The sequence below is a fragment of the Lepidochelys kempii genome, chromosome 3 (genome assembly GCF_965140285.1).
Source record: "Lepidochelys kempii isolate rLepKem1 chromosome 3, rLepKem1.hap1, whole genome shotgun sequence".
Taxonomy (NCBI): domain Eukaryota; kingdom Metazoa; phylum Chordata; order Testudines; family Cheloniidae; genus Lepidochelys; species Lepidochelys kempii.
In genome coordinates, this window is record NC_136382.1 from 16,116,698 (window position 1) to 16,144,600 (window position 27,903).

The window sequence follows — 27,903 nt, forward strand, 5'->3', positions numbered from 1 at the left end:
TACGCTAATGTAACTCTATGGAGTTCAGATTTACTCCTGACTTGCAAGGGTGGGGGCAGCGGAAGATGAAAGGAAGAGAATCAGGCCTAGACGTTGTACTGCTATTTAGGCTGTAAGCTTTCAAGGCAATTACCATTTTTTAAGACTTCTGTAAAGGCGACTGGTACTATGTAACTATATATAAGTAAGACACATCAATCTAGATGCCTTATCTATGCTAGGAGAACTTTAGACTGAGATTTCCAAGTTGCCTAAGGCGTTGGGAACATGGGAGTATAGAGTCAAATGCCACAATAGCATTTAACTTCAGAAAGGGGAACTACAGAAAAATGAGGAAGTTCGTTAAACAGAAATTAAAAGGTACAGTCACAAAAATAAAAAGAAAATAAATAACCAATTTATTAGAGCATAAGCTTTCGTGAGCTACAGCTCACTTCATAGCTCACGAAAGCTTATGCTCTAATAAATTGGTTAGTCTCTAAGGTGCCACAAGTACTCCTTTTCTTTTTGCGAATACAGACTAACACGGCTGTTACTCTGAAACCAGTCACAAAAATGAAATACCTGCAAGCTGCATGGAAACTTTTAAAAAACACAATAATAGAGGCTGCAATTAAAGTATACCCCAAATTTTAAAAGATAGTAAGATGACCAAAAAGTGCCATCATGGCTAAACAACAAAGTAAAAGAAGTGGTTAGTGGCAAAAAGGCATCCTTTAAAAATTGGAACTTAAATCCTATGGAGGAAAATAGAAAGGAGCATAAACTCTGACAAGTCAAGTGTAAAAGTATAATTAGGCATGACAAAAAAGAATTTGAAGAGCCACCAGCCAAAGCCTCAAAAAGTACCAGCAATTGTTTTTAAGTACATCAGAAGCAGGAAGCCTGCCAAATAAACAGTGGGGCCACTGGATGGCTGAGGTGCTTAAGGAGCATTTAAGGAAGATAAGGCCATTGTGAAGAAACTAAACAAATTCTTTGCATCGGTCTTCACTGCAGAGGATATGAGGGAGATTTCCAAAGCTGAACCATTCTTTTTGGGTGACAAATCTGAACAACTGTCCCAGACTGAGGTGTCAATAAAGGAGTTTTAGAACAAACTGATAATTTAAACAATAATAAGTCACCAGGACCAGATGGTATTCACCCAGGAGTTCTGAAGGAATGCAAATTTGAAATTGTGATATGTAACCTATCATTTAAATCAGCTTCTGTGCTAGATGACTGGAGGATAGCTAATGTGACACCAATTTTTAAAAAGGGCTCCAGAGGCCATCCTGGCAACTACAGGCTCATAAGCCTAAGTTCAGTACCAGGCAAATTTGTTGAAACTGTGAATAGAATTGTCAGACACATAGATGAACACGATTTTTTGGGGAAGAGTCACATGGCTTTTGTAAAGGGAAATCATGCCTCACCAATCTGCTAGAATTTGTTGAGGGTGTCAATAAACATGTGGACAAGGGTGATACAGTGGATATCATGTACTTGGACTTTTAAAAAGTCTTTGACAAGGTCCTGCACTTAAAGCTCTTAAGCAAAATCAAGCAAAATCATGGAATAAAAAGGAAAGCCCTCTCATGGATCAGTAACTGGTTAAAAGATAGGAAACAAAGGGTAGGAATAAATTGTCAGTTTTCAGAATAGAGAGGGGTAAATAGTGGTGTCCCCCTGGGATTGGTACTGGGACCTGTGCTGTTCACATATTCATAAATGATCTGAGAAAAAGAGTAAACAGCGAGATGGCAAAATTTGCAGGTAATAAAAATTACCCAAGATTGTTAACTGCAAGGCAGACTGTGAAGAGTTACAAAGAGATTTCAAAAACTGGATGACTGGGCAACAAAATGGCAGATGAAATTGAATGTTGCTAAGTGCAAAGTAATATACATTGGAAAACATAATCCCAACTATACATATATAATGATGGGGTCTAAATTAGCTGTTTCCACTCAAGAAAGAGATCTTGCAGTCATTGTGGATAGTTTTCTGAAAACATCTGCTCAGTATGTAGCTGCAGTCAAAAAAGCTAACAGAATGTTAGAAACTATTAGGAATGGGATAGAGAATAAGACAGACACTATCATAATACCGCTATATAAATCCATCGTATGCCTACACCTTGAATACTGTGTGCAGTTCTCATCACCCCATCTCAAAAAAAGATATATTAGAATTGGAAAAGGTACAGAGAAGAGCAACAAAATAATTAAGGTATGGAACAGCTTCCATATGAGGAGAGATTAAAAGGACTGGGACTTTTCAGCTTGGAAAAGAGATGAATAAGAAGGGATAAGATAGAGATCTATAAAATTGTGACTAGTGTGGAGAAAGTGAATAAGGAAGTATTATTTTTTCCTTCACATAACACAAGAACCTGGGGTCACCCCACTAAATTAACAGGCAGCAGGTTTAAAACAAACAAAAGGAAGTACTTCTTCACACAATGCACAGTTATCATGTGGAACTCATTGCCATGGGTTGTTGTGAAGGCCAAAACTCTAATGGGATTAAAAAACAAAATAGATAGGTCATGTAGGATAGGTCCATCAATGACTGTTCGCCAAGATGGTCAGGGATGCAACCCCATGCTCTGGGTGTCCCTAGCCTCTGATTGCCAGAAGCTGGGAGAGTATGACAAGGAATGGATCACCTGATGATTGCCTGTTCTGTTCATGCCCTCTGAAGCACCTGGCATTGTCCAAAAAACAGAACACAGGGCTAGATGAACCATTGGTCTGACCCAGGACAGCCATTCTTATGTTCATTATGATATTCTAATTTCTTTGCTGGCTTTGAAAAATCTCAGCCTTAAATTTGGTTTTCTTCTAATATGTTCAGTAATGCCAACCCTTAGTATTCAAAAGTCATGCATCAGATCCCCAAAATCTTACTTAAAAACCATGAGATCTTAAAATAATAAACTTTGCGTTCTTTTCCTTTGCCTCTTTGTTTTTGAGACTTTGAGGTTCTCACGCCAAGCTTTTCTCTGCAACCAGGAGGACTAGAAATTTACTGTTTAAAAAATAAAATCAAATCTGGGATTCTCATGAAATCACTTGCCTCCAGGAGTGCGTTTTTAAGGAAAACACCAAATATTGCAAGACCGGATAAAATCGCGAGAGTGGCAACATGGTTTTCCAGTTATGTTTTATTAATTTCCCCCCAGTTCTTCTACAAAGACAATTTGCATCAGGATAACAGCCAAAAATGTTTTTGGGGATAAATATATTCTGGCCCATTCCTGCTCCCATTGAAGTCAATAGGAGTTTTGCACTATGACTTCTCAGAGAGCAGGATTAGGCCACGGAATTCTATGTCATTAGACATTCTGCTCTATAATAACATATTCAGGAAGGTAATAAAGTATGTGGCTACTTTTAAGGCTGTAAGTAATCCTCCTGGAGTCAACGGGGCTACTCATGTACTTAAATTTACATGTACTTAAGCAAAATTTCCTGAATCGGGGCCATAATTTCCCACAAATCCATGTCCATGACAACTACATAGAGGACTTGATTCTGACTGCATTGAAGCCAATGGAGTTACGCCAGTGTGAAAGTGGAGTTAATGAGATCACAATCAGACCCACGGTGCCTGTAACAATCTTACAGTCCAGAAAGGAGGCCTCCATGTGTGTCCTACTGCTTATAGCAAGGGCCAGCAGGGAAGGGAAGGGGTCACTGAGGTAATGATGCTTAAAATTGAATTTTAAATAATAATGCAATTTAGGCCTCCCATTTCAGCAGCTAGGTGCTTAATGTCTCCCAGGACTGCTGCCACCAGATTGCTCTAATGCAGTTCCATCTGCCCTACTGCGCCTGTGTGTGAGCAAGGGCGCTCAGCAGGGAAAGAGAACAAAGCACCCTGGCTGAGCCAGCAGCAGGATCTGGAGGAATATTCAAGCTCACAAGGGAAATAATGCCTTTGTTAAAGAAAAAAAGTGTCTGCCAGCTAGGTGATCACTTTTTCAAAAGGCAAAAGCAGGACACATGAAGGAGCCCTGCCCCCTCTGTGGCCCTGCCCCTGCCCCTCCTTTTCCCCTGTACCTCCACCCTCTGCTCCTCCTTTTCTCACCCAAAGCCTGCTCCCCCCCAGCCAGGCCATGGTAAGAGCCACCCAGGAAACCCGGACCGCTGTGGGGAGCCCTGGACCTTCCACTTGCCCTGGATGTGGGGCTGGTGTGCCCGAGACCAGCCCCTGGTCCCACCCTCCTGGCCTTTAGGCCCTGATTCTGCACCATTAAAGTCAGTAGGAGCTTTGCCATTGATTTCAGTGAGCACAGGATCAAGCCCTTAGCGTGCAGAGCACATGTGAGAGATGTCAAAGGGGCATGACAAACTGTGCAACCATTTGCCCGATTATATTTATCCCATGGCTCTGTGATTTATCCTATTGCTGTCACCACTACATATTGTTTGTCTGTGTATAAAACAATAACCGGGACCCAAAGTGTTTGAAGAGAATATATGGGGCCTATAGTTCTTCATCTTCTATGTATGGTCTGTATGTATGATATATACTGGACCTCTCCTCTGTTTATACATAGCTAGTCTGTGTAAAGTCATTTTTATAGACTCTAATGATTTCATGATAAGTTTCATGAAGGCATCCAGCATTAGGGCCAGATTTACAATGACGACTCAGCTCCTTTGGGCTGCTCCTAAGCTGCAAAGAAGCCAGATTTTGGTAGTAAATGGCGGCGGGGGATGGGGTGGGGTGTGTGTGTGTGTGCTCAGTTGGAGCTGACTTGTGACCAGCTTCCCCTCACCCACATGAAGGGGATGTTGCAGGGGAGGGGAGGAGTTCCACTTTGCTATGCTGATCCTCAGCTGCCAGAAGGTAGAGCAGGGCATAGGCTGCTCTAATTCATGGTGAAGCTGGAGCCAGGACTAATGCAGACTGGCCTGCAGAACCAGGGAGCTGTAATCGTCTCTATAATGACCCCCATCCTCTCTGGCACCCGGCATTGCTTGGATTCAAGGGAGAATCTGCCCCACAGTGTCATCATTTCTGTAACCTTTCTGTGTGGCATAAATTCCTTTTGAAGTGAACTGATGTTTTTCTGTTTATTTACGGAGGTACGTGATGGCCTCTAGAAAGGATCAGAACACACAGACACAGTGTTCAGACTGTGCATGTATATTCACTGTGGGGCTGACACTGCTCTCACCTGGAGTAACTCCATGGAAGGCAGTGGAATTAAACTAGCATAAAACCAATGTAGGTCAGAGGAGAGTCAGGCCCTGTGCGTGTGTGCGCATATATATTATAGACCTATATATATAGCACAGAAAGAGAGAGAGATGTTTCTCACCTCACATGCTTAACCGCAAAGTGTGTTGTAGCTGCCGAAGGAGGTGAATGGCATTTAATCACATGTAAATTAATGATTTAATGCTCTTTTATTTTTGGGCCCTTGATCTAAATCCAAACCAGACCAGTGGAATCCTCTGGTCAGACGGCTGGAAATTCCACCGAATTAAATCACGTTGGTGGTCTCCCAGCTCAGATCCTAGTGAAGAGCAGTACAGTAAAACATCCTCTCGTTCCGCTAATGAATGCGCCCACCCACACAGGATCTAGTGCCCCCTAAGAACTCAATTCAAGAACAACTTTTTAAACTCATGAATGAAATCAAAGGGCTCATTCTATGAGCCAAAGAGCGCACAATTTTGGGAAGAACTAACTGCAATTGGGTGGTTATTACACATCATCCCTTTCATAAGCTATACAGACATGCAAAAATAATAATCACAATACTGAACATATACACGGTGTTTCAGATAATTAATCCTCAGGATACTTCAATGAGTAGGTAAATAGCTACTGCTATCCTCGTTTTACACAGCTTAAGTGACTTGCTCTAGGTCACAGAAGGAGCCAGTGTTAGAACTCATGAGATCCTGGCTTTCAGTCCTGTGCTCAGACCAGGCCTTGTGGTAAATATGTGGCAATTAAAAGAATCTGCTCTCAAGGGAGGCAGGGAAATTCAACTAAGGCTAAAGAGAAGAAGAGCTCTGTGTAAGTTTGAAAGTTTGTCTCTCTCACCAACAGAAGTTGGTCCAAAGAAGATATTACCTCACCCACCTTGTCTCTCTGTGAAACTAATGTCAAGATCACACTCCTTGGGCTCTTCCTAGGATTTCTGTCTCTGGCATCAGTTGTGCAGGGCATTAAATGTTCGTGATTTTAACCACAGCAGTGGCGTCTCGTGAAAAAGGTCACAAGACAGAACAATCTAGTCACACTATCCAAGCAGGAAGTGGGACTATTCCTGTGCTGTGAAGACCACTCCTTTAGGGAAGCCTGTTAGGAAATTATTGGGTGATGTGGGGGGTGGAAGGAATCAAGTCCCTTGTAACTGAACGGACTTGAAATAATAAATACGCACACTTTCTTTAAACACAGCTTGCCACATCCTGAGAATCTGGAATCAATTCCTTTCCTTTCAAGATGTTTAAAAGTGGTGGAACTTTGATATGGCACGAGTATGTTTGCTTCTGGGCTTACCGCCCTAGCCAGCCTGTTCCAACCCTTTCAACATTTTTATATTAAAAGACAGCAAAGTTAGCAAAACAAAGAAGGGGAAAAAAAGGATCGGAAATTCAGAGAACTATTAAATCAGGGCAGCCTTGCTGCCAAATACATCTGGTAAGCAAATGAAACATCTTGCCACACAGAGGTATACCCGAAGGTTATCACCTGCTTCTGTGCCAGGCACAAAAGTCAGTGGATGTGCCCAATGAACCACTGCATGGATCCAGTAAAAATTATGTTTTCTCTGTTAACATTAAAGCACTTTGTTTATAATTATTTCAAATGATCCTTGTGACTCAAAGTGAATTGATACTACAGCTGATTGGGAACCAAAACCTCCATTCCATGGACGAGTCCAACATTTAAAAAAAATAGTTCCAAATAGGAATGAAAAGGCAAATTTCCCACAAATTGAAAATTCTGAAAAACTTCAATTTGGTACCATTGAAACATTTTGTTTCAATAGTGAGCTAGACCAGACGGATGAGGGCAGTATCTTTTATTGAACAAGCTTCTGTTGGTGGAGAGGACAAGCTTTCAAGCTCCACAAAGCTCTTCAGGTCTAGAGAAGGTAACCAGTGTCCAAGCTAAATACAAGCTGGGACAAACTGTGAGGTATAAGGGGTTCACACATGTTGTAGGAGACCACTTAAAATGAAATGGACAATTAACACTTCTGCAGTTGTACAACAATGGAGGGTTAGGGCTGGTCTACACTGGGAACCTACATTAGTACAGCTTCATAGACTAACTGGGTTGGAAGGGACCTCAGGAGGTCATCTAGTCCAACCCCCTGCTTAAAGCAGGACCAATCCCCAATTTTTGCCCCAGATCCCTAAATGGCTCCCTCAAGGATTGAGGCCAATGCTCAAACCACTAAGCTATCCCTCCCCCCCAAGAAAATTCCACACCCCTGAGAGATATAGGCCATGTCTACACTACAAAATTATGTCGATCTAATTTATGTTAGCATACAGCCACCACAGTTATAAAATTGCTTGTGTGCATGGATATTTGGCTCCTTGTGTCGGGGGTGCGCGTCCTCACCAGGAGCTCTTGTATCGATTGTATTGTCAGAGCGGGGCATTGTGGGATGTCTCCTGAAAGCCAGTAACAGTCCACATAAGCAAAGCAGTGTCTACACTGACACTGTGTCAACCTAATTACGTCAACTGTGACTCTGTGCAGCTCAGGGAGGTGGTGTTACTAAAACGGCATAGAGAGGCACTTATGACAGCAGGAGTCAAATTTAAGTGAAAACACTTCCACAGCTAGGTCAACACAAGGCAGATTACATCGACCTAACCATGCAGTGTACCAGGCCATAGCTATGCCAGCCTAACTCCCAATGTAGACCTACCTACCGCCTTTCAGGGAGGTGGATTACCTACACTGATAGAAGAACCCCGCCTGCTGGTGTAGGTAGTGTCTACATGGAAGCACTACAGCGGTGCAGCTGCGCTGTAGTGTTTTAAGTGTAGGCAAGCCCTTAGTAGGCAGCAGGGAGTGTTATAAATTGCTGTAATGGGCCATCAAACCAGTGTCCTCTTAAGTCCATAGTTTTTAGTGCCTAGCAGAGTTATGAATTAAAGTTCCCAGGCTTGCCTGAGACTTACACAACTACAACACTTGTTTCAATAGTGTCATTTTGAAACATTTCATTTGGACTTTTATACTATATTAAAAGATTAAATATTATATGCATGTATATATTGCATACATCATAATATAATATAATATTAATATTTAATGCCATATAAAAGCCAAAATGAAATTGAAATGACACCACAGAAACAAAACCTTCTGACACTGTCAACATGAAATGTTTTGACTCTTTTCCACTGAAAATGTCATTGCCATGTCCATACAACATGCTCCAGTTTTTGACAAAATTGGATTTTTTGATTGAAAACAGTTCTAGATAAAATTTGCCCACCTCCTCTAACCAATAGTAAGCTTGCTGCTTTATAAATTCACCCATTTGCCAGCAGAGTGCACCATAAACCTTAAACCAAACGGACAAATGTAAGCAATGACTGTGTTCATTTACTGCCAGAGACACGAGGGCAAGCAACTGCATCTCTTGGTTTCCATAGTAACTTCTCTGTACCAGTTAAGCTTCAAATGGCAAAAGAAATCAGCTGCCTCAGCTCTTTCATCAACAACTTCTTCTCATCTTACCTTTGGAAATATCACACATTACCAGGAGCTAGTTCCCCTGCAAATGGTACTGCTGAAGCTGTTGCGAGGCCCTATAATCAGACCCCTCTGCTTTGATTTATCTTGGGAACACAGTAGGATTCATTAATTCTCACTTCAAGAATCTTATACCCCATAAATTCCATTTGAAAAACCCAACCACTTCACCCCACTTCTCAGGAAAGATATAATAGTCACAGGCTGTAGTGTGAGCTCACTTTACTATGATCTTGTTACCTCTGCTAAACATACTACAGAACATTTACCAGCCTGCTAAGGAGAGTGATCATAAATAATTAAAATTAAACCACACTTGTCACAATTAGAGATAAGCGGATGCTGCAAAACTTCAGTTCCTGAGTTCACATATATTAGCGAGTTTATCCTAACACCCCAGTTAGGGAAGTAATAATCACCCCAAAGTTTGGTGAGTGGGGGTTCTTGGTATTTGATTTTGACCTATCTTTGGCCAAACTAAACAAACAAGTGCTATTGTGTGATATAATACCCTGGAGTTGTTTGGGTATATTTTTATCATGTGTTCATCTACTCACAAATTGTGATCATTTGCATTGGATCTCCTAGTCATCAGTGTAGACAAGCGCCTGATCCAAAGACCATTGAAGCCAACGGAAAGCCTCAATGGGCATAGATCAGGCCCATATTGAAGGTTTTCTGTAGATAGGGGACAGAAGGAGTTATGACTACACATTCTTTAGTGCTGGACATTTTCTGGAGTTTGTGAATGTCTGATGGGTTCTACAATACTGATGTCTTGGCTAACCAACCAAATCTTGGAAAGTACACATGATTAACTTGAGACCATGGCCATGGGTGCATTAGAAATGCATAACACAGACAAACTGTTTCTCTAGCAATTTGAGGGGTCTCTGGATTTCACCCACTAATGTGGAGGTAGGAGATGGGACAATTCTCCTGTCTGTAATAATAATTCTTAGTACTTATAAAGCACTTTCCACTATGAAAGCACTTTGCAAAAGTTATCTAATTAATTTGTGCAGCAGTAAATGGTTACGAAGGAATGTGTTATTAGGTTTAAGGACTAAACTAGTGGCTGGAGGCTAAAAAAAAAGTTCAGATATCTCTCAGCCTGGGACTGCCTGCAGCCTATGGATCACCTGATGTTTGGCTCTATGATCTTAGGGACTGGATCAGGCAGGAGGTAAACAATAGGCAAGGTAGGTGGGTCCGCAACCATGCTGACTGCTGGTGCTCCCAGTGGCTGGAGTCCAGTGCAGGTACAGGCTAACAGGGCTAGCTCCCATAGATAAAGGAAACCTGGACATGGGCAGCTGGTGAAGCTTCCCCTGGGGGAGCCTAGCTCCCTGCCTGCCTCTCCCACCCATGGCCCTGCCCACCCTCAACCCCTGCTCCACCCAGGCGAACTCCCCACTCTGCCCCCCCACTTGCTGCGTCCCTCCTCTCCTCCCTGCCTCCCCTGTGAGGCCCCTGCCGCACCCCACATCCCTCCTCTGCTCCACTCCCCTCCCCCGCGAGGCCCCCGCCACCTGCCGCTCCCCACATCCCTCCTCTCCTCCCTGTCTCCCCCATGAGATCCCTGCAGCCTGTTACTCCCCACGTCCCTCCTCTCATCCCTGTTTCCTCCGTGAGGCACCCGCCTACCTGCAGCTCCCTGCGTCCCTCCTCTCCTCCACTCCCATCTGCCTGCAGCTGCCCGCGTCCCTCCTCTCCTCCAGCCCTGTGAGACCCCTGCTGCCTGCCACTCCCTGCACCCCTCCTCTCCTCCCTGCCTGCCCTGCAAAGCCACTGATGCTCCCTGTGTTCCTCCTCTCCTCCAACCCCCTCCCCCACCAAGCCCCCGCCGCCTGCCGCTCCCCGTGTCCCTCCTCTCCTCCACCCCCTCCCCCGCCAAGCCCCCACCGCCTGCCGCTACCCGTGTCCCTCCTCTCCTCCACCCCCTCCCCCGCCAAGCCCCCGCCTCCTGCCACTCCCCACGTCCATCCTCTCCTCCACCCCCTCCCCCACCAAGCCCCCGCCTCTTGCCACTCCCCACGTCCGTCCTCTCCTCCACCCCCTCCCCCACCAAGCCCCCGCCACCTGCCGCTCCCCACGTCCGTCCTCTCCTCCACCCCCTCCTGTGCGAGGTGCCAGCTGCCTGCTGCTCCCCGTGTCCCTCCTCTCCTCCAACCCCCTCCCCCACCAAGTCCCCGCCTCCTGCCGCTCCCCGTGTCCCTCCTCTCCTCCAACCCCCTCCCCCACCAAGCCCCCGCCTCCTGCCGCTACCCGTGTCCCTCCTCTCCTCCAACCCCCTCCCCCACCAAGCCCCCGCCTCCTGCCGCTACCCGTGTCCCTCCTCTCCTCCAACCCCCTCCCCCACCAAGCCCCCGCCGCCTGCCGCTCCCCGTGTCCCTCCTCTCCTCCAACCCCCTCCCCCACCAAGCCCCCGCCTCCTGCCGCTCCCCACGTCCGTCCTCTCCTCCACCCCCTCCTGTGCGAGGTGCCAGCTGCCTGCTGCTCCCCGTGTCCCTCCTCACCTCCAACCCCCTCCCCCACCAAGCCACCGCCTCCTGCCGCTCCCCGTGTCCCTCCTCTCCTCCAACCCCCTCCCCCACCAAGCCCCCGCCTCCTGCCGCTCCCCGTGTCCCTCCTCTCCTCCACCCCCTCCCCCACCAAGCCCCCACCGCCTGCCGCTACCCGTGTCCCTCCTCTCCTCCACCCCCTCCCCCGCCAAGCCCCCGCCTCCTGCCACTCCCCACGTCCATCCTCTCCTCCACCCCCTCCCGCACCAAGCCCCCGTCTCTTGCCACTCCCCACGTCCGTCCTCTCCTCCACCCCCTCCCCCACCAAGCCCCCGCCGCCTGCCGCTCCCCACGTCCCTCCTCTCCTCCAACCCCCTCCCCCACCAAGCCCCCGCCTCCTGCCGCTCCCCACGTCCGTCCTCTCCTCCACCCCCTCCTGTGCGAGGTGCCAGCTCCCTGCTGCTCCCCGTGTCCCTCCTCTCCTCCAACCCCCTCCCCCACCAAGTCCCCGCCTCCTGCCGCTCCCCGTGTCCCTCCTCTCCTCCAACCCCCTCCCCCACCAAGCCCCCGCCTCCTGCTGCTCCCCGTGTCCCTCCTCTCCTCCACCCCCTCCCCCACCAAGCCCCCGCCTCTTGCCACTCCCCACGTCCGTCCTCTCCTCCACCCCCTCCCCCACCAAGCCCCCGCCGCCTGCCGCTCCCCACGTCCCTCCTCTCCTCCAACCCCCTCCCCCACCAAGCCCCCGCCTCCTGCCACTCCCCACGTCCATCCTCTCCTCCACCCCCTCCCCCACCAAGCCCCCGCCGCCTACCGCTACCCGTGTCCCTCCTCTCCTCCACCCCCTCCCCCGCCAAGCCCCCACCGCCTGCCGCTCCCCACGTCCGTCCTCTCCTCCACCCCCTCCCCCACCAAGCCCCCGCCTCCTGCCGCTCCCCACGTCCGTCCTCTCCTCCACCCCTCCTGTGCGAGGTGCCAGCTGCCTGCTGCTCCCCGTGTCCCTCCTCTCCTCCAACCCCCTCCCCCACCAAGCCCCCGCCTCCTGCCGCTCCCCGTGTCCCTCCTCTCCTCCAACCCCCTCCCCCACCAAGCCCCCGCCGCCTGCCGCTCCCCGTGTCCCTCCTCTCCTCCAACCCCCTCCCCCACCAAGCCCCCGCCTCCTGCCGCTCCCCACGTCCGTCCTCTCCTCCACCCCCTCCTGTGCGAGGTGCCAGCTGCCTGCTGCTCCCCGTGTCCCTCCTCTCCTCCAACCCCCTCCCCCACCAAGCCCCCGCCTCCTGCCGCTCCCCGTGTCCCTCCTCTCCTCCAACCCCCTCCCCCACCAAGCCCCCGCCTCCTGCCGCTCCCCGTGTCCCTCCTCTCCTCCACCCCCTCCCCCGCCAAGCCCCCTCCGCCTGCCGCTCCCCACGTCCGTCCTCTCCTCCACCCCCTCCCCCACCAAGCCCCCGCCTCCTGCCGCTCCCCGTGTCCCTCCTCTCCTCCAACCCCCTCCCCCACCAAGCCCCCACCTCCTGCCGCTCCCCGTGTCCCTCCTCTCCTCCACCCCCTCCCCCGCCAAGCCCCCTCCGCCTGCCGCTCCCCACGTCCGTCCTCTCCTCCACCCCCTCCCCCACCAAGCCCCCGCCTCCTGCCGCTCCCCGTGTCCCTCCTCTCCTCCAACCCCCTCCCCCACCAAGCCCCCGCCGCCTGCCGCTCCCCACGTCCCTCCTCTCCTCCAACCCCCTCCCCCACCAAGCCCCCGCCTCCTGCCGCTCCCCACGTCCGTCCTCTCCTCCACCCCCTCCCCCACCAAGCCCCCGCCGCCTGCCGCTCCCCACGTCCGTCCTCTCCTCCACCCCCTCCCCCACCAAGCCCCCGCCGCCTGCCGCTCCCCACGTCCCTCCTCTCCTCCATCTCCTCCCCCGCCAAGTCCCCATCGCCTGCCGTTCTCCACGTCCGTCCTCTCCTCCACCCCCTCCCCCACGAGGTGCCAGCTGCCTGCCGCTCCCTGTGTCCCTCCTCTCCTCCAACCCCTCCCCCGCCAAGTCCCCACCACCTGCGGCTCCCCACATCCCTCCTCTCCTCCAACCCCCCCCCCCACCAAGCCCCTCCTGCCTGCCACTCCCTGCGTCCCTCCTCTCCTCCCTGCCTCCCCTGCAAGGTCCCTGCTGCCTGCCACTCCCTGCATCCCTCCTCTCTTCCCTGACTCTCCCATGCGGCCCCCGCCACCTGTCACTCCCTACATCCCTCTCTGCTCCACCCCTTTCCCGTGCGAGGCCTCCACTGCCCGCAGGGATGCGGCAGGCAGGGGGACCTTGCTGGAGAGGAGGGGGGAGGAGAGAAGGGATACGGCGGGCGGGGGGACCTTGCGGGGAGGAGAGGACGGATACGGCGGGCGGGGGGACCTTGCGGGGAGGAGAGGACGGATACGGCAGGCGGGGGGACCTTGCAGGAGAGGAGGGGGAGGAGAGGAGGGATACGGCGGGCGGGGGGACCTTGCAGGGAGGAGAGGACGGATATGGCAGGCGGGGGGACCTTGCAGGAGAGGAGGGGGAGGAGAGGAGGGATATGGTGGGCAGGGGGGCACCTTGTGGGGGAGGGGGATAGAGGAGGGGCGTGGGGCAGCGGGGGCCTTGCATGGAAGGGGCAGGAGTGGTGGAGAGGAGGGACTCAGCCAGGCAGTGGCTGATGGTGGGGGCCTCAGGGAAGGGGCAGAGCAGGGACGGGAAGAGATGGAGTGCAAGCGGGGCCACCATGGCCCAGGTATCCTACGGCAGGTCGACACAGGCTGCACTGGGGGGGCTCAGGTTCTCCTGGCCTATTATACCTGCCACCTATGGACCTGGGGTTTTACTGGTGGACCTTGTGCTTACAGGAAGAGGGTGGGGCAGAGGTATGTGTGTGACAAAGAGAGGTTTCACAACTAAGCTGACTGTCCGGGGAAGGCAGAGGAGGGCATACCTCCCTGATTTCATTTTTACCTAAGACAGGACTGAAGTGATAGAAAGTAAAACATGACTCATCAGGGATGTGCCGTGAACTTAAGGGCTCTGGCCTGGCTTCTCAAAGGTATTTAGTCACCTAATGCCCACTGAAATCTGTGCCTCAATCCTCAGCCTCTAGTCCAGCTGCTTTTGTGCTGTTCAGGGAGATAGTGGTCCTAAACGGGGACGGGAGTGAAGGCTAGCCACTGCCTTGGGCTGGGCTGGGCTTCCACGGCTTCTGGGCTCTCTAGCAGCCTCTCTTCTTGGGCAAACTTCTTTTCCTGCCTCTCCACTCTCTGGCCAGCTTCACCGTTTCAAGTTCCCCTTCTCCAGGTAGAGCATGGTTTGCAGGTGCACTTAATTGGCACTGCTTGTGAGCATGGACACTCCTTAGGCTTGTGGGGTGTGTCCCATCACAATGTACCCTAACTACAAAGTCACACAGGGAATCTGTGGCTGAGCTGGGACCCGAACATACATCTCTCGAATCTAACCACAAGATTAACCTTCCCATCTGATAAGCAACACACGTGCATGGTGCTTAACAGACAAATAGAAAACACAGAATCTGCCCAGCAGACTTTACATTCTCAGGTAAGGTGCAACCTGAAGAGTGATTGAAAATACTCTGCCAGATCTTCAGCAGGTGTAAATTAGATCAGAGGTCCCCAAAGTGTGGGGCACGCCCCCTTAGGGGTCACGGAGGAAAGTTCAGGGGGCTGAGGTCTGGGCCAGCCCGCATGGGAGGCGGGGAGGGAGTGCTACCCAGTTCTGCTCCTGGCCCCAGCCCCGGGCCTGGCTGCTGGCCCCACACCTGGGGCTCCACTCCTGGCCCTGCACATGGGGCCCCAGCTGCTGGCCCCGGGTGGGTCTCCACTCCCAGCCCTGCCGCCACTCCCAGCTGGAGCCCCAGCCTCGGTCCCCCTACCCCTGTCCACATTTCCCCTGAAGCCACAACCCCACTCCCGGCCCTGGTAAGGGGGGGCGTGATCCTGAGAAGTTTGGGGACCACTGGTATAGACCAATTGACACCAGCTGAGGATCTGGCTCTCTGGCGGGAGAGGAGAATGGAGGAGAACTGTAGCTGCACTGAGCTGAGGTCATAGCTTTAGCTCAAGCGGTGCGTGTCATAGAGGTACTAAGGGGTGTTTGTTTATTTTTGACACTTCTGTGTGAATGCTTTAAAGAGGAGGTCTGGGGCTTCTCCACTGCAATAACACAGGCTAAGAAGCCAAATCAGATCACTCCCTTCTCCTAATTAATTTTTCAATAAGATGTCACTATTGTGAAGGCTACGACAGCAAACCAGCTGTGCCAACTAAACACAATCCTGAGACCCTTGGAAGCAGCTCCTGATCTTGATTAGGCTTGTGCAAATTTGGAGTAACTCCTTTACATTCACTGGCCCAAACTGATTGGCAATGATACCTTACGCTATTTGGGCACATCTTAGAATATGCCAATGACATGAAATATATGAATGACAATGTGCTTCATTTTTTTAAGTGTGAAACCTCCTTGCAAAGACTTGGTAGTGCACCCTACTCACCAGTGTTGTCCTGCTGCTTGGTGTTTTTTATGTATGCAGAGAATTTGGAGAAGATATCTATCCCCGCAGTGTTTGATTCATGATGTGTAGCAGCCAGCTTGGGGTACCTGAAAAGGAGAGGAGCAGTCTGGAAAATAATGTTCTATTGTTACCAACAATATACTGATAATCACAAATGCTGTTTAGAGAAAGAGGGGGGGAAAATATCCCTATTCCCGGAACTGTAATTATGGCTGTCATTTATCTCAGCAGGACAGCTTGGCAAACCCCTTTTAATAATACTGCTGTCCTGGGAAGCCAGGCATTTGGAGAGTTACATGGTGATGGTTTTATGACAAGCGCTTAATGTGAACAGCAGCCAAGGTACAGTGGCCTTAAATCAGAAAGAGGCATAGATTTCTAGCAGGGTGTGGGGGAGTTTGGCAGCAAACTCCCTCTATTATCAATGGCAGACCTGTGCTTAATTCCCGGTGCTGAAAATATAGCCTAGAATGTAACAGCAAGGAGTATTAGTATAACAAAGGGGGACGAATGTGGAGTTTTGATTGTGTGTGGTTTTTTTAAAGAGACATCTGTTACAAAGGAGCATATTGATTTGAAAGACCAGAGCAGATTAAGGGCTTGATCCAAAGCCCACTGAAGTTAACATAAGGATGCATATCTGATCTCCTGCATCCAGCACTGGCCAACAGCTGATGAGTCAATAGAAGGTGAAAACATCCTTTTATGCAGCTAGACATTTTTCAGATTCATAGAACTTGAGGTCAGAAGGGACCATTAGTTCATTAATACAACCTCTTGTATAGCACAAGCCAAATAATTTCACCCAGTTACTCCTGTTTTGAGACCAATAATTTGGGTTTGGCTAAAGCAGATCTCCCAGAAAGGCATCCAGTCTTGATCTGAAGATATCAAGAGATGGGGAATCTACCACTACTCTTGGTAGTGTGTTCCAATGATTAATCACCCTCTCTGTTAAATATTTGTGCTTTATTTCTATCTTGAATTTGTCTGGCTTTCATTTCTTGCCATGCCTTTCACCCCTAGATTATAAATCCTTTTAGTACCTGGTATTTTCTTGCTATGAAGCTATTTAGACATTGTAGACAAGTCACCTCTCAATCTTCTTTTTTGCTAAACTAAACATATTGAATTCCCTTAGTCTCTCACTATAAGGCATTTTCTCCAGCCTTCAAATAATTTGTGGTGCTCTTCTCTACATCCAGTCCAATTTTTCAATATCCTTTTTAAAATGTGGACACCACAAACGGACACACTATTCCAGTTTCGGTCTCACCAAGGTTTTGAACAGAGTGTTGTGCTGTGTGTTAGGAGAAAACATCCTGCAAGTATTAATCATGCAAGCAGTCTTTACACATGCAAGCAGAACCAGTGAAGTCAGCTGGACTGTTCTATGGGTAAAGACTATTCCAGTTGCAGGACTGGGAGCTTCTTATAAGCTCCATTCCTAATAAACTCTGACAGTAAAGCACAATTTGTTACTTTGGAGGTGCAAGCATCTCCTCCAGGAACTCTTCGATTTTGTTGATATCTGTCTTGACCTCTCCATTAAAAGTCAAGAATGGCGGGTGGGTTCCAGGGGCCAAATTGTGTAGATCAGCTGGCTTTCTGCAGAGAGACAAGGAAAATTCATGTTATCACCAGACATTTATTATCATAGAGCCCCACTGATGTTCATGGCACTCAGGAAACCAGTCACTTGTACCCCCTTATTTCATTCAGTATTCACAGTATTTTGAAAGAGTCCTATTTAATACACAAAATAATTTTTTTCTACAAATAATCAAGAAACTGAATCTCAACTGCTCTGTCGTGTGTCTTTGGCACTATGTGCCTGATGCAAAGCCCACTGAAGCCAATGGGAGGGGGAGTGTCTTTCGAATAAAGAGCAAACTATGGGCTATTGTGATGGTTTTCAAATAAATTAACCAATAACTTGTTACCTTTTCAGGTCAACTGTGGTGACATTAAATACAACCCCTTTGAGCCAGAGGATCATGAAGAGACGCTGTGAAAAAGGACAGTTCCCAATACTCTCTCCATCAATACCAGCCTAGGGAAAAGAAAGGGAAAATAATGAGTATGCACTATGGACTCTGCTCACATCCCATGAGAGGGAAAACTGGATATCGACATAAAAATTACCAGACTGAAAATAAACGATACTAGGCAACAGCACTGTAGGTTATCACCAACAGAGTAATGGAATTACTCCAGGCTTAGCTTTGGCCAGTAGTTTGAGTGAATATCCTAGCCCCTATCATGACACAAGGTCTGGCTAGGGAAAGTGGGTCCCTAGCCATTGTTTAGCTAGTTTCTGGAACATTGTATAGACTCTTAATTTTCCCTTTCCACATAAAATAGGCTGTGTAACAGAGCTGTTAGAAAACTCAGGGGCAGGTCTTCAGCTGATGTAGATTGTCATTGTCACGGGACTTCGATGGACCTATGACACTTTCACACTAACGGAGGCTCTGCCCCACAGTCCCTACTAAAAAAGGATCCAGGAGAAGACCTCCAAATCAGAATCCAAGCATTTCCAACATCCAGGGATATTTGGATCTGGAGTTCTAGTTTACATCAATAGAAGAAATAGGGCTCAAACTAAGACATTTGGATCCAGACCAAAATCTGAACTTTTGCAGAGTTCAAGGGAGATGTCTTCACCAGAGTTCCAGTCTGTGCCCATCCCTAGTAGCTATTGAGTTTCTTACAAACAGCTGCAAGACAATAAAAAACTGCTAGTCTTAGCATTGAGGAAATGGCCTGTTTTTTCCTTCAGAAATTTATGGTCTTTAGCCATGTAAAGATATAAATAACACTGGCTAAGCTGAGCAAAAACTGTATCCAAGGTCAACATCCTTGCATAATAATTACCAGGGTGGCCAAAGCTTTCAGGATGATAATGGTTTTGATAAACTTAATTTTAATTTGTGGTATCATAGTGTTTAAAAGATTCTTATGATTCTGGTGAAGCAACCAACCTTCCCTTGTTTACTCATATGGGTTGAATAACTATGATTTATGCATACAGAGTATGTCTGGGATATGGGTGATTAAATAATTTAGCAAATACGTGTTCTTTTCTTTTGAAAAAATATTGCATTACTGTCATAAGTTTGCAAGTTTTGTCTCCTTGGTACTGAAGCTGAGAGGCAGCATTAGTGTGTTCTAGAGCAGGAATCACTTCTAATTACTACAGCTCTGCAAAAGGTTTGTGTAGGCGGGGAAATAGTCCCGCTATTGTGGGAACTTTCCTGGCTTATACACTACCTGGTGAAGTGGGCTAGTGAAAGGATCTGAGTCCTCGCTCCCACTCCCTTTACCCAGAGGCCTCCCTGCCCTCGAGGGCTCCCCTTCCACTCTCCTGTGTGGCAGAGTCCTCATGGCCCCAACAAGGCCAGGCCCAGGATTCCTGGAGGGTTCGATCCCCAATCTTGTTGTGGTCACTTAGGGCAGGGGCTAGAGTGTCCCCACTCTGGGGTGCTCTCTCTGCACTGGAAGCTTCCCTGACCCACTGATCATTACATACAGTTCAAAGCAAATACAATTTATTAAACAGCAATCAATTTTTAAAAAGATAAGGAAAAAATGGGAAAGTTTAAAAGGAAAACACATAACTCCGCTCTGTGGCACTGGGACATCACAACCAGCAGACTCTGGAATATAAGGGAAGTTCAGAGTCTGCTCCTCACACATCCCAGGCCTCCTTCTCAGGCCCTGGCTGTGCTGCAGGGATGCTGCGGGCAAGACACTTGCTCTATGCTCTGACAGTGGCCACATGCCTTCAGGCTCTATGTGGCAGGACCCTTCTTCCCAGCGTCAGCCCCCACCCCCATCAGGATTACAATCCCTGCCCCCCCCCAAGTCTGGCCTGCAAGGCATCTTGGCTGGGGTGTCTCCCCGCACTCTATCCAGCTGGCTGCTCACCGCACCCGGCTCTAGACTGCCCCAGCTCCAGCTCCGCCTCAGCACTGATGCTGCTCTGCCTCCAGCCCCCTGGGCTGCTTTTCTGATCCTCTGGCTCTAGTTGCTATAGCTCTGCTCCCAGCACAGGTCTGCTCTCTGGACTGCTTCTGTGGCTCTGCTCCAGCACTGGCCTGCTTCCTGGGCTGCTTCTCTAGTTTTCTGGCTGGTAGACTCTACTCCCCAGCTCAGCTTGGGCCCCTGCTCTCTCCTTAGCTCAGCCCCACCCTGTTCCGGGCAATTCCAGCTCAATCACATGGAGGATGGGATCCCCCTGGCCTCTGAGTCCCAACTCCCTCATTAGGCTGCCTGCCCTGTCAATCAGTCTGACTTGGAGGACTGGCCTCTCCCTATTGTTTCCAGGGACTGTCAGTCTCAGGGTCCTGATTTCCCATCGATCCTTCCCCTTCCTTTTGGTACTCAGAGCTAGCGAACCAAAAAAACCCACACTGAGTTTTAGTAAGGGGACAATGGTCCCCTTACATTTGCAATACAACCAGAAACCAGATAGAACTTGGCTGGTTTTTCCAAACTTGGGCTGTTTTGTTGAAAGATTTGCTGCTAAAGGTCATGAACCTTTCAGGTGACCAGGGCTCATTTTAAGGTGAGCCTGTGTTTGCAGAGACATTAGATTGACTCAATCTGCTAAATTCCAATTGATTTTTCCAGTCTTTTAGGAAGATAGGGGCCATTTGAAAAACTCTAATTTGGATCTAGGTTCAGATTAAAACACTCTGAGTTTGAAGACATTCAAATCTGAAGGTTTGGTTTGAGTGTCTCTCTACTTGAAACCATGGATTCATCATGCATTTGATTTTGACACGGAAATAGCAGAACCTGGGGTAAAGCTGAAGGAAATACATTTGCACAAATCCCTGGGAAGTGGAGTAGCCCAGTTTTGCACAGCTCTGCAACATAACATAGTTATTTCTGTTCTGCAAATTGCATGGTAAGATCAGACACTGAGTTACCATGGAAAACTGGGCACTTCCACGTTGTTGGACCCAAGTAATTATTGTGAAATTACACCCATTAAACCAGCGCCAGTGCCTGTTAACTTCTTACTTTTCCTGAAATGAGGGTAGTGCTATAAGTGGATATGCTGGCCTGAAGCCAAATTCTCCTCTCCTGAATATCATGGCAATTCCACTGAAGCTACAGCCAGCCTATTATATGGATAAACATTTGGAGAACAATATAATGGCCACTGAGTCCAAGGAGAGATCAGTGTAGACAATGGGCCTTACATATGTCTCGTTTACACTGGTTTATTAATTCCATTGTGTCTGATTCACTGTTGCCCAGCCCTTTGTGCGAAGTGGTTGTGAAATGTCACCACAGGTCACACAGCCTGTCAGTGGCAAAGTGGACAGTAGAACCCACCTAAGTTCCCTCTAAGCTACGTGTCCACACAGCTGCCTAGTAAGCCCTGCACAGGGGCTCAGGGCTGCAGCGGGGAGAGGCGCCCCACCCCGCCAGCCCCAGCATGGACCTGCCCCGGATTTCCTGCAGCCGGGGTAGAGGAGCCCCTTCCTCAGCCCGGCCCAGGCCTGCCACACATCACCTTTGTACTGGTGCACATAACGAAATTCTCTCTTTGCAGAAAATATAGGCAAGGTTCTGTTAGTTCAGTGAGTCTTCCCTCATTACTAATAATAGCAGCCAGTATTTTAATATGCAACAGTCAGAACAAGATAAAAACCTTACATAGGTAATAACTTCAGAGGGCAAGCCGGACATTCTTGGATCATTTGTGAAGTCTATTAATATGCCAGGAAGAGAAGGGAGCTTCGAGGCTTGCTCAGATTGAGTAAGTTTGCATGATAGCATCTACATATCAATTAAATAAAAGCCCATTATATATTTGTCTAGGACAACATAGAGAATAAATACCATTTTAGTTCAAATAAAAAGCCAACGCAGTGGACAAGGAAGAGAGAGGCTAATAACTGGCAAATTGAAGAAATTAGATTTGTTCTTGCTGCTATTCAAATTGAATTTGCCATAGAAAAGCAACTGCATACGTGGTCTCTATTGCATAGTGAAGTGGATCAGACATTCATTCATAAGACAGAAACTTGACGATAGATGTTTCCTCACCAGATTTAATGCTCACACTTTTTTCCTGATGGTGACTGGGGTTGTATTTGGGGATTGTATGTTGGTGGTTCAGGAGCTAAGCTAAAATTTTCTGGAAATTTATATTTCTTAAAGTATCTGGAGTGTAAGGGATATATCTATGGAAGGGTAACAAAGCTCTCATGACTGCTCAGAAATCACTTCTTGCCCTCAGAAACACTGATCAGCCAATGCCTATATGTTCTAGTGAATAAGGGCCTGACCTTGCATATCTTAATGCATATGAGTGATCCTTACTCATGTGATTAATGAGTACTTTAAGGTTTGCAGGATCAGACTCTTACTGCTTATAACTTGATAATACTATAGAGTTTGTGGGGAGTGGGATTTCTCTAGAACTGTCTCCCTCCATCTTTGAAACATCCCAGTTTGCTCATGTGGTGTCAATTAAACTCAGAGGAATTTAACTGCTAGTAAAAGGTGTCTGTTATTTTTCTGATTACCCTCCAGATTCTTAAATACTAAAAGTCCAATTACAAGAGGGTCCTCCCCTGGAACTCAGTATAAACATATTAGGACAACTCCACCATCTCACCAGCTGCTTGCCTCTAAGTGGGTCGGGGGAAGAATGAATGGGATGTTCTGTCCTATTACATATAGGAGACTCCTCCGTACATAGTTCAGCTACTTTTATTTTATTAATTCTACAATGCAGGGTAGAGGAGAGCAGGGGGGTTGGTAATTCACTGAAGAACAAAATCAGGTGGGTTTAAAAACAGGTGTCAGTAACTTTGAGCCTGATTCAAGTATTTGTTTGTGAGGGGAGGGCTCCTGCCTCATACTGGCAATGAGGGGCGATCAACAGGTTATCTCAAGTGCTTATATACAAATGCACAAAGCCTTGGAAACAAGCAGGGAGAACTGGAGGTCCTGGTGATGTCAAGGAACTATGACGTGATCGGAATAACAGAGACTTGGTGGGATAACTCATATGACTGGAGTACTGTCATGGATGGTTATAAACTGTTCAGGAAGGACAGGCAGGGCAGAAAAGGTGGGGGAGTAGCACTGTATGTAAGGGAGCAGTATGACTGCTCAGAGCTCCGGTACGAAACTGCAGAAAAACCTGAGTGTCTCTGGATTAAGTTTAGAAGTGTGTGCAACAAGAGTGATGTAGTGGTGGGAGTCTGCTATAGACCACCGGACCAGGGGGATGAGGTGGATGAGACTTTCTTCCGGCAGCTCACGGAAGCTACTAGATCGCATGCCCTGATTCTCATGGGTGACTTTAATTTTCCTGATATCTGCTGGGAGAGCAATACAGCGGTGCATAGACAATCCAGGAAGTTTTTGGAAAGCATAGGGGACAATTTCCTGGCGCAAGTGCTAGAGGAGCCAACTAGGGGGGGTGCTTTTCTTGACCTGCTGCTCACAAACCGGGTAGAATTAGTGGGGGAAGCAAAAGTGGATGGGAATCTGGGAGGCAGTGACCATGAGTTGGTTGAGTTCAGGATCCTGACGCAGGGAACAAAGGTAAGCAGCAGGATACGGACCCTGGACTTCAGGAAAGCAGACTTCGACTCCCTCAGGGAACGGATGGCCAGGATCCCCTGGGGGACTAACTTGAAGGGGAAAGGAGTCCAGGAGAGCTGGCTGTATTTCAAGGAATCCCTGTTGAGGTTACAGGGACAAACCATCCCGATGAGTCGAAAGAATAGTAAATATGGCAGGCGACCAACTTGGCTTAATGGTGAAATCCTAGCGGATCTTAAACATAAAAAAGAAGCTTACAAGAAGTGGAAGGTTGGACATATGACCAGGGAAGAGTATAAAAATATTGCTCGGGCATGTAGGAATGTTATCAGGAGGGCCAAATCGCACCTGGAGCTGCAGCTAGCCAGAGATGTCAAGAGTAACAAGAAGGGTTTCTTCAGGTATGTTGGCAACAAGAAGAAAGCCAAGGAAAGTGTGGGCCCCTTACTGAATGAGGGAGGCAACCTAGTGACAGAGGATGTGGAAAAAGCTAATGTACTCAATGCTTTTTTTGCCTCTGTTTTCACTAACAAGGTCAGCTCCCAGACTGCTGCGCTGGGCATCACAAAATGCGGAAGAGATGGCCAGCCCTCTGTGGAGATAGAGGCGGTTAGGGACTATTTAGAAAAGCTGGACGTGCACAAGTCCATGGGGCCGGACGAGTTGCATCCGAGAGTGCTGAAGGAATTGGCGGCTGTGATTGCAGAGCCACTGGCCATTATCTTTGAAAACTCGTGGCGAACCGGGGAAGTCCCGGATGACTGGAAAAAGGCTAATGTAGTGCCAATCTTTAAAAAAGGGAAGAAGGAAGATCCTGGGAACTACAGGCCAGTCAGCCTCACCTCAGTCCCTGGAAAAATCATGGAGCAGGTCCTCAAAGAATCAATCCTGAAGCACTTGCATGAGAGGAAAGTGATCAGGAACAGCCAGCATGGATTCACCAAGGGAAGGTCATGCCTGACTAATCTAATCGCCTTTTATGATGAGATTACTGGTTCTGTGGATGAAGGGAAAGCAGTGGATGTATTGTTTCTTGACTTTAGCAAAGCTTTTGACACGGTCTCCCATAGTATTCTTGTCAGCAAGTTAAGGAAGTATGGGCTGGATGAATGCACTATAAGGTGGGTAGAAAGCTGGCTAAATTGTCGGGCTCAACGGGTAGTGATCAATGGCTCCATGTCTAGTTGGCAGCCGGTATCAAGTGGAGTGCCCCAAGGGTCGGTCCTGGGGCCAGTTTTATTCAATATCTTCATAAATGATCTGGAGGATGGTGTGGATTGCACTCTCAGCAAATTTGCGGATGATACTAAACTGGGAGGAGTGGTAGATACGCTGGAGGGGAGGGATAGGATACAGAAGGACCTAGACCAATTGGAAGATTGGGCCAAAAGGAATCTGATGAGGTTCAATAAGGATAAGTGCAGGGTCCTGCACTTAGGACGGAAGAACCCAATGCACAGCTACAGACTAGGGACCGAATGGCTAGGCAGCAGTTCTGCAGAAAAGGACCTAGGGGTGACAGTGGACGAGAAGCTGGATATGAGTCAGCAGTGTGCCCTTGTTGCCAAGAAGGCCAATGGCATTTTGGGATGTATAAGTAGGGGCATAGCGAGCAGATCGAGGGACGTGATCGTTCCCCTCTATTCGACATTGGTGAGGCCTCATCTGGAGTACTGTGTCCAGTTTTGGGCCCCACACTTCAAGAAGGATGTGGATAAATTGGAGAGAGTCCAGCGAAGGGCAACAAAAATGATTAGGGGACTGGAACACATGAGTTATGAGGAGAGGCTGAGGGAGCTGGGATTGTTTAGCCTGCAGAAGAGAAGAATGAGGGGGGATTTGATAGCTGCTTTCAACTACCTGAAAGGGGGTTCCAAAGAGGATGGCTCTAGACTGTTCTCAATGGTAGCAGATGACAGAACGAGGAGTAATGGTCTCAAGTTGCAGTGGGGGAGGTTTAGATTGGATATTAGGAAAAACTTTTTCACTAAGAGGGTGGTGAAACACTGGAATGCGTTACCTAGGGAGGTGGTAGAATCTCCTTCCTTAGAGGTTTTTAAGGTCAGGCTTGACAAAGCCCTGGCTGGGATGATTTAACTGGGAATGGGTCCTGCTTTGAGCAGGGGGTTGGACTAGATGACCTTCTGGGGTCCCTTCCAACCCTGATATTCTATGATTCTATGATTCTATGATTCTATTTATTAATAGTATCAGTCAGTACCTAGAGACCCCAACCGCTGTCCAATGTAGTTAATAACTGTGATCAACAGACTCTCTCTAAGTGCAAGCTATTATATCTAGTAAATGTAATAGGCTCTCTCACTCATTCCTGAAATAGTCCAGCTGGTGTGCCCACTCTGATATACCATCTCACAGAGGGAAATGAACATTATTTTAATTAACCTTAAAAAAACCATGCAGCTTCACTTCCAATTATTCCCAGAAAGCAACAACTTGAAAGGCAAAGCAATACTGTCATTAATTATGGTAATAAAAATGACTAAGCATCCAGTTTAAGTATTGTAGCAGAATATTGGAAAGTGCTGGATTTCTGGAGGATCAGGATGTATTCAGAGCCATCTTATCTCCTTGTGTTTTAATTTTTCACTGTACTGGGATCATTCTGCATAATGGTATGAAGTTTTTTTCAGGTCCCTTTAGACACTGTGGCTTGTATGCAGATGTTTTTGATGATGCTCATATAATTTTCTTTTTCAAAGGGATTTTAACAAGTTAGCAGAAACAGGAACACTAATTGATCTACATATTTCCTGGTGAGGATTAACGAGAGATTCAGTTTTATCGTTCTTACTATCAAAATCTAATTTCATGCTACACAGCATTACGCCCTCTCTGTTTTATAATTGGGAAGGAGTCTGCCTTTTGACACTTACTCTAGTTACTCTTAGAACCCCAGGGGGAAGTAAAAACCCTATCTGAAATGTAGACCAAGCCAGGAAATGTCCTATTTATTGTGCCATATTAAATATTTACAAGATGAGCTCAAGCATGCCAATGCATTCCTGTAGTGAAGAGCTTCTAGTGTTTTTTCTGTAAGATGTTCTTGTCCAAATATTAAAGCCAGTGTGCTGTTTGGAGTGCCATCAATGGAGAGACAAGCTAAGAAGGGGATATTCATAGTGTGGTACTGTTAGGTCTCCATTAAGAACTTAATCGGGTATCATAGGCATTGTGTAAGACAGGACTTTCTCGTTGACTGTAACCCCGGTTCTTGAAAGCATTTAACTATGAGCTGAAATACAGGGTAACTATATGCTTGTCTTCATGCATGTACTTAAGTCCCATTAACTTCAATAGGAGTTAAGCATGTATTCAAGTACTTTCCTGAACAGGAGCCTATAATAGCAATACATTCTCAATTTAACGTTTAAACTTTGTTGGACTCCTTCCAAGACTTCAGCTCTTGTTGCTTGGAATTTCCTCTAACAATCCTGAAAAAATACATATACTTGGAAATGGCACCATTGGTGGATGTGCCAAATAGGAATGGAATATTTGCTAGAGAAACTGGAGGGAGAGTAACAAAAAGGAAGAGCTGAGGTTCTTCAGCCAGCTCCACAAAAGCCAGCCAACAGTGGTGTTCATATTTGGTCCCAAAACCCTACATATTTTATATTCATTTAAACCAAACTTGGTCAGCATTATTAGCCACTTGGCTGATTTGCATTCCTGCAGCATTTAGAATTTTGTGTGTGTGTGTAAGGGCGCTGCACACCTGTGGCCCTTAGGATCTTAACAGGGGCAGAACTGCATTTGGGAGATCCCTCAGGTATTTATAGTGAGGAACTATTCTCTTCAGATCTTATTCATACACAAATAGTGCCATTTTCTAACCCTTGCTGTTCAACTGAATGCTAGTCTGAACAGTCAGATGGCTTGATCCTTCCCTGAGGAGTTACCATTGAATCTCATAATTAATAATCAAAGTGTTAATTAAGTGGCATGTTGGAGACAGCCAGTGAACATGCATTTTGTGGGAGACGCCCATTCAGAATATGTGAGGGAAGGAGATAAGCCACTGGAAGCTGAACCTGCTCTGGGAATTTTTCACCATATGTAAGGAGATGCCTTCAAAGGTTGAGTTCACAATTTGCAAAGGCACAGTCTCTCATTATAACATAGCTTTGGGGAAAGTAGGATGGCTGTATGATTGGACACAGGATCAAGAACCAGGGATAAATGGCTCCCTATGTGACTTTAAGCAAGTCATTCAGTCTCTGTGCCTGAGGGTCCTTGTTTGTAAAAAGAGGGTAATAATATCCAGCTCCCAGGAATTTTGCCAGCCTTTATTAATTACCATTTGTGAAGTGATTTCAGATCCTCAGATAAAAGTGTAAAGTATTATTATTACTTTTGTGAGTCCAGCATGGTAAGAAAGGAATGCAGGCACAGCCATTCCAGGTAAACCTATTAGTACTTTTAGCTCTACCTATAATAGTGGCCAATTAAGCTATTAACCTTTCGCCTTGATGAATTTATTTCTACTGTTTGCTTTTTGTCTCTTAACAAGTTTCTCATTCATTACAATAATTTA

The 27,903-nt window shown here is 47.6% G+C and overlaps 1 protein-coding gene across 3 annotated transcripts in view; it reads right to left on the reverse strand.

The window, feature by feature from the left end:
• Positions 1-27,903, reverse strand: part of CLIC5 (chloride intracellular channel 5) — a 120,883-nt gene that overhangs the window by 18,479 nt on the left and 74,501 nt on the right. For all 3 annotated transcript variants that reach the window (XR_012157899.2, XM_073335788.2, XM_073335787.2), the window contains 3 exons: positions 17,714-17,823; positions 17,253-17,378; positions 15,750-15,856 (listed from right to left, as the gene is read on the reverse strand). Coding sequence is in view for 2 of the 3 variants with exons in the window: in XM_073335788.2 (XP_073191889.1) it covers positions 15,750-15,856; positions 17,253-17,378; positions 17,714-17,823 (343 nt within the window). In the remaining variant the exon portion in view is untranslated. The remainder of the gene's footprint in view (positions 1-15,749; positions 15,857-17,252; positions 17,379-17,713; positions 17,824-27,903) is intronic.